At 56.0% G+C, this 14,152-nt stretch overlaps 1 protein-coding gene across 3 annotated transcripts in view; it reads left to right on the top strand.

Annotated features, from left to right (window-relative positions):
- Window positions 1-14,152, top strand: part of Plch2 (phospholipase C eta 2) — an 84,020-nt gene that overhangs the window by 67,543 nt on the left and 2,325 nt on the right. For all 3 annotated transcript variants that reach the window (XM_045151207.1, XM_045151209.1, XM_045151208.1), the window contains 13 exons: window positions 901-1,072; window positions 1,390-1,497; window positions 2,820-2,978; window positions 6,334-6,432; window positions 6,745-6,827; window positions 7,898-7,995; window positions 8,082-8,264; window positions 8,525-8,632; window positions 9,181-9,305; window positions 9,380-9,464; window positions 9,680-9,826; window positions 10,231-10,310; window positions 12,594-12,891. In XM_045151207.1, coding sequence (XP_045007142.1) covers window positions 901-1,072; window positions 1,390-1,497; window positions 2,820-2,978; window positions 6,334-6,432; window positions 6,745-6,827; window positions 7,898-7,995; window positions 8,082-8,264; window positions 8,525-8,632; window positions 9,181-9,305; window positions 9,380-9,464; window positions 9,680-9,826; window positions 10,231-10,310; window positions 12,594-12,891 — 1,745 coding nt within the window. The remainder of the gene's footprint in view (window positions 1-900; window positions 1,073-1,389; window positions 1,498-2,819; window positions 2,979-6,333; window positions 6,433-6,744; window positions 6,828-7,897; window positions 7,996-8,081; window positions 8,265-8,524; window positions 8,633-9,180; window positions 9,306-9,379; window positions 9,465-9,679; window positions 9,827-10,230; window positions 10,311-12,593; window positions 12,892-14,152) is intronic.

Consider the following 14,152-nt stretch of genomic DNA (forward strand, 5'->3'; position numbering starts at 1 on the left):
TGAGACACACAGACCTCTTGTAGCTGCCAGGTGTCTGCTGGGACCTTGGGACAGAGCTCGCGTGTGCCAGTATCATCTTTGCAGGTGGAGTGGGCTTTAAGCTTCTGTTTCCTGCCTGAGAAATGAGGAGATGAGGACTTTTGCTCCATCTCTGTCTGGCCTCTCCACATCACATGACTGTCTACTTTTTGCTCTGATCACCTACATTTTCTAAAAAGAAAAAAAAAATCATGTTTGCTGTTTGGGTAAAATGCCATGTGAAATGTATACATGATTTAAAAAATAAATAAAGCTAAAGAGTTTATGTGAAAAACCCAAGCCACAATCCTCTTCTGCACTGAGTGGGTAATAACTATTTTGTGGTATATGCCAGGCTTATATTAGTTATTTATTTGTGAGAATCTGAGTGTGTGTGTATGGGTGGTCCAGGGCATCTTGCTGCTGCAAACAAACTCCAGATGCACGCTCCATGTCACGCATCTGGATTTACATAAGTACTGAGGAATGCAACCCAGGCAGCAGACTTTGCAAGAAAGTGCCTTTAACCACTGAGATATCTCTCCAGCCCTAAATTGTGAACATCTTCGAATATTTCCTTTTTTCTTTTCTGGAGTTTCTATGTGCCTTTGTTTTTTTTGTTTTTTGTTTTCCTCACTGGGGAAAATCATTCATGCTTTCTTGTCTCTATAATCTCCCAATGTTGTTCTTCTCACTCATTTGTTTTTCAAAAGTTAGTGGTGGGCCACATTTTAAAGCAGATGGCAGATCCATTTATCTTGGGCTTGGTGCAGACCCTTCCTCATTCAATGGTGTAAGTGCCCTAGACTCCTATAGATGTGGACCCTTGCCATTCTCTGGGGTCTAGGCCTCACCCCCACTCCTCTTGTCTCGGCACCACAGGTACCCGGTCATCCTGTCTATTGAGAACCACTGTAGTGTCATTCAACAGAAGAAGATGGCCCAGTATCTGACTGACATCCTTGGGGACAAGTTGGACCTGTCTTCAGTGAGCAGTGAGGATGCCACCATGCTTCCTTCTCCACAGATGCTCAAGGGCAAGATCCTGGTGAAGGTGAGCCTTCTGAGACCATTGCCACGATGGGCTCTGACCTGGGGCCAGGGTGGAGCAATGTGCTATCTATGGACAGATTTGAGGAGGTCGAGCAGGCCATACCCCTGACTTGGCCTCAGTCTTATTATGGTAGCCACTCACAGCCTTGGGACCATGTGCATGTTGAGATGGTTCCCGTCTAAGCTGCTGCTACAACAAAGTGACTGGTCCAGTTTCACCTTGTGGCCAAGAACAAGCTTGGGAAAGGTCCCGCTCATGTTGCTGCTGTTCCTTATGGGTATAAGTCACTGGATTCCCACCCACACTTCCTCCTCCAGGGGAAGAAGCTCCCAGCCAATATTAGTGAGGATGCCGAGGAAGGTGAGGTGTCTGACGAGGACAGCGCCGATGAGATTGATGATGACTGCAAGCTTCTAAATGGGGATGTGAGTAGGGTCAGGGCCCTCATTGGAGGCCCCCGGGTGTGGAGTGTGGGTTCCCTAAGAGCAGCCTCTTGTTCTGGCTATCAAGATGAACCAGGAGGGATGGACATTGGGTAAAAGCTGATATGGTGTGAAAAACTTCCAGCTGCTAGCAATCTGCCAGGCTGAGGTTTGTGATGTCCCTTTGCCTTCCCCACCCCATCAAGAGGCATGAATCCCATGTCCCTAGCCTGATGGCCACCCATACACCTTCTGGTGTCCCATTTTGGTTCCTGTTGCTGAGCTGACCTGGGTTTTGTCTATGTCAGTCCACTTGACTCTTTACTGAGTTGCACATCAAGGGGAGGAGCCTCACCCTGGATTCTACACCATTCCTGACTTCCTGGCTAATCCTAAGATCACACCTGGGTATTCCTGCCCAGCCACCCCTGTGACCAGCACCAGCCCACCTCTAAGCAGGCCAACCCTGAGACCAACCCCAATGCTGAAACCTCTTATAGGATGGGCCCTCTGGTGGTCACTTTTACAGAGCACCTTGTATCCACCCTCCTTACCCAAGCTGGCCTGGCCCTAGACCTGAGGAGTCTGCAAGGACCTTTGCTTGCGGGGTGGGGGGGCTGTTGGAGGTGGGGCTCTGTAACTGCTATCTTTTCTCTGGGCACTGCTCAAGTGCTGTGAGGCAGTGAAGACTTTATTTTCCCCTGAGGGGCCATCAGATGGGAAAATAATTGTACAGAAGGCCTCTAGGCCAGGACTGCCTAATTATTTTAGAAAACTCTGAGGCAGCAGATTCTCCATGCTGTGGGTATGCCTATACATGTCTCTCACCAGCCCAAGGTAGTGATAAAACTTGGGACTGTGACTTTCTTAGTGCCCACTCCAACCTTGGCACTTGAGGGAGTTTTATGCTTAAGACTCAAGTCTTCCCTCAGAGTCTCCATGTGCATCAGGGCCTGTCTGGGGCTGCCATCGTAGGAAAGAGTGCTGGGCTAGGCCTCCAGGCTCCTTCAAAGTCTTCCTACCTCCCTAACCCCCGAGGTGCGTGGTGACCAGTGTGGGGGTCTCGGATCCTGTGATGCCCACTGGTATCGCTTGCCTCTTCCCCTGAGATCCCTTGGGCTGCACACATACTAGCTGTGTGCTGGGTCCCCAGGCAGCACAGTACCACTGAGATGCTTTGGTCCAAGTGTTGCTAGGAGCTGCCTGCAGGCAGGACCAGGGCAAATCATAGCATCTCGGTGTGTACAGAGGTTCTGGGGCTGTCCCCATCTGTTGCTCACTGGGCTGGGGACAAATGGTAATGGGCCAGCCTCTGCCTCTTGCAGGCTTCCACCAATCGGAAGCGCGTGGAAAACATAGCCAAGAAGAAATTAGACTCTCTGATCAAGGAGTCAAAAATTCGTGACTGTGAAGACCCCAACGACTTCACCGTTGCCACACTGTCCCCATCTGGAAAACTTGGGCACAAAGCGGAGGCCAGGAAGGTGAGACTCCTAATGCCAAGAGGTACTCCACTGAAAGACACCCATGGGCCAAGCTAGGGGCCCAGAGCATATGTGAGTACACACATGTATATGTACACATGCGCCTGTATACACACCTGCATTTTCACCCCTCACACACCTGTACAGTCCTTGCACATGCATACACACACCAGCACACATACTCATATATGTGCATATTGCTGCATGCATACATGTATACATGCATACTTCTGCATATACACCTATACAGCATACACACATGCCTGTGAACACACCTGTGTGACACTCACACGTGCACATACATGCACACTTAACTATACAATGCACACTTCTGCATATACCTGCACAGCACTCATGCATGTGTGGTGCAACATTTGCACATGGGCAGGTGGCCCCCTGTAGACCTGCAGCTCATTGTGAAAGGGGCTTGGGAGCACTGTCCACCTTGGTAAAGGTCTCAGGAGTGACAGGGAGGGAACAGCAGTATCTCAGAGCCCAGCTGGGGTCTGCTCCTCCCCCCTGGAAGCTGTTCATAGATGCATAGGAAGTATCCACACGGGAGAACAGCCATCAGGGCAGTGCTGACCTGCATGATGAAGTGTGTGTGGTGGAGGGTGGGCATCAGGTAGGCTCAGCCAGGCTGTACAGTCAGTGTGCCTCTTCAGCAGGGGCAGCAAACCAAGTCTGAAGGATTGGGTGAACTTCAGCAGAGTGGCCCAAACAAAGGAGGCACATAGCTGTCCTAGATGGACAGCTGGCCTTGCAGCTGGGCAGGATATGCGCAGGGGGAGAAGGCTGGGGTGGATTCCAGGGTCTGGAATTCCAGCTCACTTCTTGCCATTTCCCAGGCCCCCAGGGAGGACAGAAAGGGGATTTCTCTAGGCTGGAGCTGTGCTCTCCCCTGCTGGGACCAGTATTTTTAGAGGCGGGTGTTTGTGTTTCCACCCACAGCCCTAGAGAGCTCAGCGCAGCTGATGCTGGGAGCTGTGTGCAGGTGGCTTACACAGGTCCCGTGCACACAGGCTTCTCTTTATATTTAGCTCATAGACGCAGATGTTCAGGTGGGAGAGTGTGGCCTACCTGAGGCTCCAGCCAGCTAGGTGGGGGTTGATGCTAGTGCGTATGTTGTATAGGAGCCTGTGCCAAAGTTTGCATGTGTACATTGGGCTGCTTTCCTTAACCAGTGAGAGGGGCACTTGAGGACAAGAGGGCAGCCTGGCCCTAGTCACCTCATGTCTGAATAGTTGTTAGAAACTGTGCTCAGGGAGGGCTTCCTGGAGGAGGCTTGGTTGAGCCACTTGGGTGGGAGGAGAAGCTAGGAGCCCAACCTTGACAGTATTATCAGCCTTTCCCTTACGGGCCTGGAATATAGCCCACAAGGGAACGTGGGAAAAGCTGACTGAGCTATAGGTCGGAGGACCAGGGGGAGCGTTATGGGATGACCCAGGCAGAGAGGAATGCACCATGAGTCACTCCAGCCTTTTTGTGCCCTGGCTGGGCAAGGCACTGATTGTCCCCTCTGCCCATGAACCATGAGATGCTCATGAACCTTGGGAACTCAAGGCTTTACTAGAACTTCCTCTGGAAGGGCAGGAGGCCCTAGGGTCAGCAAGTGAGTACCTGGGGGGACAGAAGGGGCACCCCCTGACAGTGTTGGATGCAACCCTAGAGGGTGCTGGCCAGCAACAGGCCTGACCCTCCTCTGTGGTCTTGCTCATAGGACCTTCTCTGCTTAGGATGGTGGCTAGGGTGGTGGCCCTGTCTTTGCATGGGACCCTCTGATGCTGTTCAGGCTCTCTTGTCCTAAGCTCATCTCATTATAAGCTGCTCATAGTCAATAAGGGTGGCCAGGTTGAGCTGATTCCTATGCATGGTGCTCTTGGGCTGACGGAGTTCTTGTCCTGGGTGTGGCTGGTGGGCACACACCTTTAGGGCTGGCATACACTTCTCATCTATGAGCAGATTTTAGTCACAAATATCTCAGTAGTGGCAGCTGTTAGGGTCAATGGTGAGTACAGGGGTGTTCGTGGTGTGTGCTGGAATGCCTATGGCATGTGCAGAGTGCCTGAGGTATGTGCAGTTACTGTGGTGTGTGCAGGGATATCCATGGTATGTGCAGGGTTTCCTGGGTATGTGCAGATTTCACAGGAGTCTATGATGTGTACGGGGTTTTCATGGTGTGTATAGGGGTTCCCTGCTATTTACAGGGGTGTTCATTGTATGTGCAAGATGTCCATAGTAGGTAGGTACAAGGGTCAATGGTGTGCACAGGGGTATCCATGGTGAGTGCAGGGGTGTCCATAGTGTATGCAGGGGTGTCCATGGTATGCGCAGGGGTATCCATGGTGTATGCAGGGGTGTCCATGGTGTGTGCAGGGGTGTCCGTGGTGTGTGCAGGGTATCTGTGGTGTGTGCAGGGCTCCTTGGTATTTGAAATGCTCTGTGGTACATGCAGCTCTGTCCATGTGAGCATGCAGGCATACACACACAGTGATGCATGTATAGATCTCACACACGTGTAGCGCAGGAGTTCAAATGGCACATCTTTCTCTCACATCCTTCTCTAGCAGGGACCCTTGTTTGCAGGCACATGGCTTAATTGTGTCTGGTTAAAGTTAGTGTCACCATAGATAAGGGACAAGATGGGGTGGATTGCCTCCTGGGCAGAGCTGTCAAAGTTGGATTAGGTAGGGGCTGAGGGAGCCAGTGGGGCAGGCCACCTTGTCCTGCAAGAAGCCAATATGAGGAGCATTTTCTCAGCGGCTGTGGTGTGAAGGAGCTTTAGCATGCATGAGAACCTTGAGGACAAGGCGTTTCTGGGATGGGGCCTCGGGCCCCAGGGGCAGGGACTGGGCGCAGTGTCTTGGTGTGTTTATCCTATGCCCAGTGGGTGGATAGGCCTGCCCTGTGCTTCTGGCACCAGCTGAGCCTAGTGGACCTGGAATTATTTGTTTAATTAGGTAATACCTTTGTGCTATGGAAGCAGGCTGGGCCATCAGGGCTGCAGGGATCTTCAAAACAGGATTATGTAAGCAAGCCTGACTGAGGAATATTCCAGATACAAACTATACTTAATATGCAGTCTGCACCCATGGGAAAGGAATTTGGAAGTGGGTACTTGAGTCTGAAGGCATGCCCCGTGAGAGGTTGGTGTGGGAGTGAACAATGTGCCGCCTTGGGGCCTGTTCATTAGGCCTCTCACCAGCAGCTGGGCCTGGCTTTCCCAAATGGGTGCCATGCTCCCAAGCCCGTGTTAATTTCACCTCTTCCAGAAAGGCTTCCTGGGGCTGCTGGGGAACTGTCTGTCCTTCCCTGCTCAGTTGAAGGCTAGGCTCAGTCCTTATCTATCCCTCAGGGTCAGAACAAGGCCGAGGAGGACACGGAGTCCGGGGAAGACACTGGGGCCAACAGACGGAATAGTCGCCTCCTCATGAGCAGTTTCTCCAAGCGCAAGGTGAACAGGAGTCCTGGGATGTGGGCTTCCTATCTGGGGCTACTCTCCTCCCTGTACCAGCTGCTAGCTGGCCCAAGGGCACTGGTTCCTGCCCTCCACAGACACACACTGGCATATATCTAAGCTCAGATACCCCAGGCTGCCCTGAGAGTCCCCCAGGTCCAAAGGAAAGCTGCACAAGCCTCTGTGGGCTCAGCTGGGCGGGAACCAGATAACCCAGGCAGACAGCCCCCCTCCTTGCACCCTGCTGGCCTTTGTCATGGCCTGGCCTGACCCATGGCTCCCCAAGTAACAACTCTGCCTCCTGCACAGAAAAAAGGCAGCAAACTAAAGAAGGTGGCCAACGTGGAAGAGGGGGACGAGGACTTGGACTCTCCAGGAAGTCAGAGCCGAGGGTCAGTGCACTACCCGGTGGGGGGGGGGGGAGTCCGGGCCCAGGGCGCTATCCCCGAGAGCTGGGTAGAGATGGAGGGAAAGGTATAAGATTCCACTCCGCTCTCTCATTCTGGACACATACGTGAGGCTGCTGTCCAGGCAATAGCAAAAAGAGGTGTGCAGCCCAGAGTGGTGGCTCTGCACAGCCTAGCAGGGCTCCAGCACCAGGACAGGAGGCTAGTGCTGAGGGACCCTCTGGGCCTGGCTACTGCCTGAGCCATCAGGTCTCAGTTCCCACCTCTTCCTCCTCTTCCCAAGGCCCCCAGCCTCATGCCCTCCTAGGGGTCGAATCTGTCTCTAGCGTTCCCAGGTCCCCATGAGAAGGGCTCCCGTGCTTACAGCACACCTGCTGGGTTGGTGCCAGTTTGTCTGTCTGACTACATCCCACAGCACCTCTGGGGGCTCACACCTACCTGTCCAGCTTGGACCTCCTTTCTTTTGTGGTGGGCTTCCCCTCATCCCTCCCATTTCTCCTCCTATCTATCTCTCTCCCTTCGCAGACCTTGTCCCTCATCAATCTCAATCCTTCACACTGACACACCCAGCTCCTCTTCCCACCACGCTATGCCTGTTTTCCCAGATCTGTCTCGGCACATGGCTAGGACCCTGCTTGTCACTGCTCTGTTTCTTTATGACAGTGTCTCATTTTCCCCTGAGCAGAACCCTCCAGAAAACTTGTGTTCCTTAGAGCAGCCCCTGACTAGACAGGCTCCCTTAGCCTTCCTCTTGCGTGTTACTTAGAAGTACTCCAGAGCCTTTGCACCTGACGACTGCGTCATATAGCCCACATCCAGCCAGCTCGTTTCCACAGCCCCATCAGAGTCTGGGAATCTGTCCCTGAAACAGAGTCAGTACCTGTCCTCACCTCTGCATTGCCTGCCAGGCCTGGGCTGCCTGGGATGTGTGATTTGGGGAGCAGATGAACTGGCGTGGGTCCTGGATCCCAACTCACAGAGCTGAATGGCAGGCTGGCCCTGGATGGGAGGGATGCAGCTGAAGGGTCCTGAGCAGCCCTGCCGCACCCTCGCAGGACAGCCCGGCAGAAGAAGACCATGAAGCTGTCACGGGCCCTGTCAGACCTGGTGAAATACACCAAGTCTGTGGGCACCCACGACGTGGAGACAGAGGGTGAGGGCCATGGGGCGGGTGGGACTGGGCAGGAGGGCTGTGGGGTGAAGGCTGTGTGTACTCATACCTGGCCGGTCTGCGCCCAGTGGCGTCCAGCTGGCAGGTGTCATCCTTCAGTGAGACCAAGGCCCACCAGATCCTGCAGCAGAAACCGGCCCAGTACCTGCGATTCAACCAGCACCAGCTCTCGCGCATCTACCCCTCTTCCTACCGTGTGGACTCCAGCAACTACAACCCGCAGCCCTTTTGGAACGCTGGCTGCCAGATGGGTGGGTGCAGGCACAGGGCTCAGCGGGAGGGTGAAGCCGGCCACCCCCGAGTGTGAGCAGGTTTTCGTTGAGGGCCGCTAGGTTGGCACAGGGGTGAGTCCTTTCGGAGCACAGGGTGGGATGGACAAGAGCCTGGCTGCCCCTGTATTGCTAGCATGGGTGGGCTTCAAGCCCGGGAGTCCATACAGGGGCGTGGAGAGGTGGGAGACACGGGTGTGGTGGATGGCTGCTGACCTGGACACCTGCTGTCTTCTCTCCAGTTGCCCTGAACTACCAGTCGGAGGGGCGGATGCTGCAGCTGAACCGGGCCAAGTTCAGTGCCAATGGCAGCTGTGGCTATGTGCTCAAGCCCCCATGCATGTGCCAGGGTGAGGGGCTCGGGCTAGGGTGGGCTCCCTTGGGACCTCTCTGGACAACTGGGGTGGGGGAACTACATAAGCGAGAGGGGAGGATCAGGCTGGGATGGGGCAAAGCAACTTTCTGTTGCAGATTTGGGGAGAAAAGGGCCCCAGCTGTGCCACTGACCTGGGTGAGGACTTAGGAAGCTTCCCTCTCATGGCCCCAGGGCCCAGGCAACGTGACATTCAGGGGCAGACCTTGTCTGAGGCCCTGATACTCAGGCCTAGGGGTTGGACCTCGTTCTTTGCTGGGCACTCAGTGTTCTCCCGACATGCTGCACAGACATGCCACTTCCCATCTCTTCCCCTTCATCAGGTCTTCCCTTGGTGGTGTTGAGCCATTGTTTTACTGCATGGCAGGCTTTTAATGTTATCAGCCCTGGCTGTTCTGTGGCCCCTCCCACAGTGCAGCACTCACCCCAGTTTTGTGGGAGCTGCTTGCAGATCTGAAGCCCTGCAGGCGAATGAACAGGCTGGGCTATAGGTCCTGCACTCTGCTCACACCTATGTCCTCTCAGGCATCTTCAACCCCAACTCTGAGGACCCCCTGCCTGGGCAGCTCAAGAAGCAGCTGTCCCTGAGGATCATTAGTGGCCAACAGCTGCCCAAGCCAAAGGACTCGATGCTGGGTGACCGTGGGGAGGTAGGGGCAAGCCCACACAGGTGGGGTGAGGGTGGGAGTCCTGGCCCTGGTGCCAACTCTCAACTTGTCCCCAGATTATTGACCCCTTCGTGGAGGTGGAGGTCATCGGGCTCCCTGTGGACTGCAGCAAGGAGCAGACTCGTGTGGTGGATGATAATGGTAAGGCCCAAGGTGGGGGAGGCTGTGGCGGGTGAGGACAGTAGCCTCTAGCCCGTGGCTAAGGCTGTCACAGACCCCCGTGTCAGGGGAAATAATAGTCTGACCCCAGAGGAAGAATCCTGAGCTACCTTCTGGGTGCTTAATGCTCCATTCACTGAGGGACCCCTTAGATGCTGGGCCCTTGACCTGGGTGACCCTCCCTCCCACTCCCCCAGGATTCAACCCCATGTGGGAGGAGACATTGGTGTTCACGGTGCACATGCCGGAGATTGCACTTGTGCGCTTCCTCGTCTGGGACCATGATCCCATCGGGCGTGACTTCATAGGCCAGAGGACACTGGCCTTCAGCAGCATGATGCCAGGTACAGGGGAGGCTCAGGATGGGGCAGGTTCAGCACAGGCAAGCACCCCCTCCACATGTTGTGTGTATGCCCCAGGAACTTTCCCAACTGGCTGCGGGCTCCAGGACAGTTCAGCCTCCTCCTGCGGTGGTGGGTCTGGACCTGGCACTAAGGGATAGAGAAAGCCCACAAGGCTGGCTGCATAGATCTGGGTGGGTTGGGTCAGTTCTAAGGAGAGGTCCTTGCAGGCTGGAGCCCTGCTGGGGCGAGGGGGTGTGTCCTGTCTGGAGAAGTAGAGCAGGAACTATGGGAAAGGGGTCCTCAGGACCTGGCTTATTCAAGGCCTGGGGACCTTTAAGGAAAGTGTAGGTTGGCAGCACTGGGAGAGGTGGGAGCTCTGCTGACCCGTGGTCCTACTGCTCCAGGCTATCGGCATGTGTACTTGGAGGGAATGGAAGAGGCCTCCATCTTTGTACATGTGACCATTAGCGACATCAGTGGTAAGGTAAGTGTCACCTTCCAGGCCACCTGCAGCTATGGGAAGGGAAGTACCAGACCCTTGCCCCACCCTGGCCAACCTTTGGGACAGGGGCTTAGCAGACACCTCCCTGAGCCTCCTCCTCATGATGTGGGGTGTTGGAGAAGGTTGACTAGTGCCCATCTCCATATCCCAAGGGGCTGTGAGCAGCCAATAAGTGTATGCCAAGGGTTCCTGTCCTGGGAAGAAATACTCTGGTATCTTCCTTCTTCCCTTCCTGCCCTCCACCTATTGTCAGCCCTAATCTCAGTGTTCCTTGGTGGTCTCATCTGGGACCTGGTCACCCGGGAACACTGACTACCTGGACAAAACACTGGTCCCTCCTGTGACTCTCCCTGCCCTGGGCCTTCCCTACCACTTCTACTTCCGGTCTTCTGGAAGACATCTGCCTGGGTTTGCCCAACACCCCAGCCCCACAGTTCATGTGGTCCTGCCCCAGGTGAGGCCAGGAGGGGCTCTCATTCTGTGGAGTCCAGCTGACCCAGTTCTGAACAGGGCCGATGCACCCTTAGGGTACAACCCACCCTTGGGAGCCTGTGACCACGTGGGTCCTGCCACAGCCAGCACTGACTCTCCCACTGCATCTGTGGGCCCAGAGGCTTTGCAGGAGTCCTGTTCTCTGCTGCTGTCAATCTGTCCTGTGCCTGCCTGTCTCTGAGGGCCAAGGGCCAGTAGGCCCCATCCTAGTCACTGTGGTCGCCTCACCTGCCTTCACTCTGTCTCTTTGGTCTTGCAGTGGGCCTCTCTATGTCCCAAGTCTACTTTTAGAAGCGCAGCCTTGTTAGGAGTCTCAAAGGTACCCGGCGTTGCGGGACGGTGTAGCCCGCCGCCCCACCTGCATGCCAGGCCGTGCCCATTAGCATCTGTGACTCTTGGTAGCATTTTGGAGACTGTCAGCTCATGTGACATGGATCATGACATGGTTCTGGGTCCCCTGGGCCATCCTCAGCCAGAGAGCGGCATTTATGAGGCAGATCCAGGATTCAGCTGAAGCCAAGGACCTGTCCTGCTATTTTCTCTTCCTCCCACCCACCTGCTGTCTACCCTTTCCCTCAACTATAGCTCTCAGCATGGCCATGCCGCTCTCTTCCTGTCCTTCCCTCCCCTCCCTGCCTACCCATTTGGTCATTCCTCAGCCCCTCCTTCTCCCTCCTCAGGCTATACCAGCATCTGGATGGCGGGGGTGGGTATGTGTAGGGGGTCTCTTGCAGGTGCTCAAGTCCGAATCCTGTATCTCCTTCTAAATGGCTTTCCAGCCACCTTGACCAAATTGCACTGCATTTGGGATCTTGAATCGGAGAGCCGATTCAAGTGCTGGACACTTTATCGCCTCTGCCAGAAGGGCCCCTGCCCACCGTGCCCTGGGCCGCTCTGTGCACAAGCACAGCCCATCTTGGGGGAGTGGAAGCAGTGGGTATTGGTATCTTTGTGGGATGCAGGGGCGTGTGGCATGTGAGGACCCCTGTAGCCTCTGCCCTCATGAAATACAGCTACTTGGTCCTCTCTAGCAATACCTAGATAGAAGGACTACAAAAGAGGCCCGGGCAGAGACCTTCCAGCCTAGTCAGCCCGAAAGATGACTTTGGTCTGACGCTAGTGGGTGGGGAGCCTGAACCCATCTGAGCATTGATGCCACAGCGAGCCAACTGAAGAAGGCCTCAGGGCCTTGTGGGGGCAGAAAGTGGGCCAGGCTGGAAGAGGCTGCCTGGAGGAGCTCAGGAAGGCTTCCTGGAAGGGACAGTCCTTCAGGAGGCAGGAGAGGTACCTGGGGAGTCAGTAGGGCAGGGTCTGAGGGAAAGCAGGTCTCAGTAGGGCTGCTGTACTTGCTTTCCTGGCTGTTGGCGCCCAAGGCAGGGTGAACATGACCCATGGTGACAATGGATCCCAACTTCTCCCCAGAGCTGGGGTTGTAACTCAGGCAAGGACAGAAGGGTGGCCAGGATCTAGGGTGGTGGTCTGTCCTTGACAGACCATGGGGAAGGTGTCTTTCTTGTTCCTTACTGGTGCCACCAGCTCCAGCTTCCACCCTGAGCTTGCAAAGGGGTAGATTCTTAGAACGCAGGGTGAGGTTCCACTTTCCCTGGTAGAACCTCTGGGAGACTGCTCCTGGTGGCTGATATCCACACACAGACCTGACAGCCTGTAGCACGCCCAGGCTCAACAGCACCCCCCGGAGAGCCAGCCCATGGCTGCAGCCACAGCTGGGCCCCGTGGTCCAGGCTCCAGCTATGTGAGTTCCTTTCCTTGCAGGTCAAGCCGACTCTGGGCCTAAAAGGCCTGTTCCTCCGCGGCCCAAAGCCAGGCTCGCTGGACAGTCATGCTGCTGGGCAGCCCCCGCCTCGGCCCTCCGTTAGCCAGAGGCTCCTGCGGCGCACGGCCAGCGCCCCAACCAAGAGCCAGAAGCCAAGCCGCAAGGGCTTCCCAGAGCTGGCCCTGGGCACACAGGATGCAGGTTCCGAGGGGGCAGCTGATGATGTGGCACCCCCCAGCCCTAGCCCTGCTCCAGAGGCCCCGACCCACGAGAGGTCAGGCAGCAGCAGCCCCCGAGGTAAGGCACCAGAGGCGGCACCGGTGACAGAGAGGAGCCCAGTACAGGGGCGGCCCTCTCAAGCTCCTGAGGGCCCTGGACCTGCAGGGATGGCTGCCACATGCATGAAGTGTGTGGTGGGCTCCTGCACTGGTGTGGACATTGAGGGCCTACGAAGGGAGCAGCCACCTAGTCCGGGGCCTGCTGGCAGGCACACAGCCATCAGCCAACAGCCCCAGGCCCGGGCTGATTCACTGGGCCCTGCCTGCTGCAGCCTGAGCCCTCCAGCCACCCCAGGGAGAAGCAGAGAGGCCCCTAAGGGTCCCAGGGCTCGGCAGCAGGGTCCCGGCGGTGGATCCGTGTCCTCAGACTCCAGCAGCCCTGACAGCCCAGGCAGCCCCAAGGTGGCCCCTTGCCAGCCAGAGGGTGCCCACAGGCAGCAGGGGGCTCTGCAGGGAGAGATGAACGCCTTGTTCGTTCAAAAGCTGGAGGAGATCAGGAGTAATTCCCCCATGTTCTCCACGGGTAAGGCCTGCCCCTCCTCCCACGTGCGTTCCGCATACCCGGCATGCCTGGGCCTCCACACCTGCTGTACTCCTGCAGCCCTGCTTCTCTCGCTTCATTGGCTTGTCCTGTGGCCTGTCTGCCTTGGCCCCACCCCTTCTGCCCAAGAGTCCCCAGCACTTTGGAAGGGTTGGGGGCTGGAACAGTTTGAGTCAGCATGGCCCTCCTGAGAGCCAAGAGCTGCTTGCTGAAGGACCCGGGATCCTTAGGCCAGGCCTCACTACAAGCTTTCCTGGCTAAGCCCAAACCTGCTGCCCTTCCTGAGTCTGAGAAGCTCTAGCTTTCAGCTCTGTCTCCCTCCAGGGCTAGGTGCAGGGGTTGTTCTGCCCAATTCAGTCCCTCCTGGGGAAGTCTGCGTTAGGTTGGTCGGGGGCTGCAGAGCCTGTGGCGATCAGGGTGGGAGGTTCTCAGAGCATGGAGCTCGCCAGCCTTGGAGCACATAGCGCTGGGAGGAACAAGTTCTGAGTGCTGCCGGGGCTCTGCACTGCCTCAGTGGCCCTGAGTCTCTGGCTGGCTGACCACCTACCTGCTTGCCTGGTAGTTATCTTGTCAGTGGGAGAGCGAGTGAGTAGCTGAACCCCAGTCTAGGTGGGAGGGAGGTGCATCAAGTCTGCCTATCCCTGCTGTGCTCCCCCTGCCATCCCCGCCTAGCCTCACTGTCCGTCTTTCCATCTGTCAGCCCGTTCCACACTGACCATGTTCTCCTTTCTGTCCCTGC

Source organism: Jaculus jaculus, chromosome 5 (genome assembly GCF_020740685.1).
Source record: "Jaculus jaculus isolate mJacJac1 chromosome 5, mJacJac1.mat.Y.cur, whole genome shotgun sequence".
Taxonomy (NCBI): Eukaryota; Metazoa; Chordata; class Mammalia; order Rodentia; family Dipodidae; genus Jaculus; species Jaculus jaculus.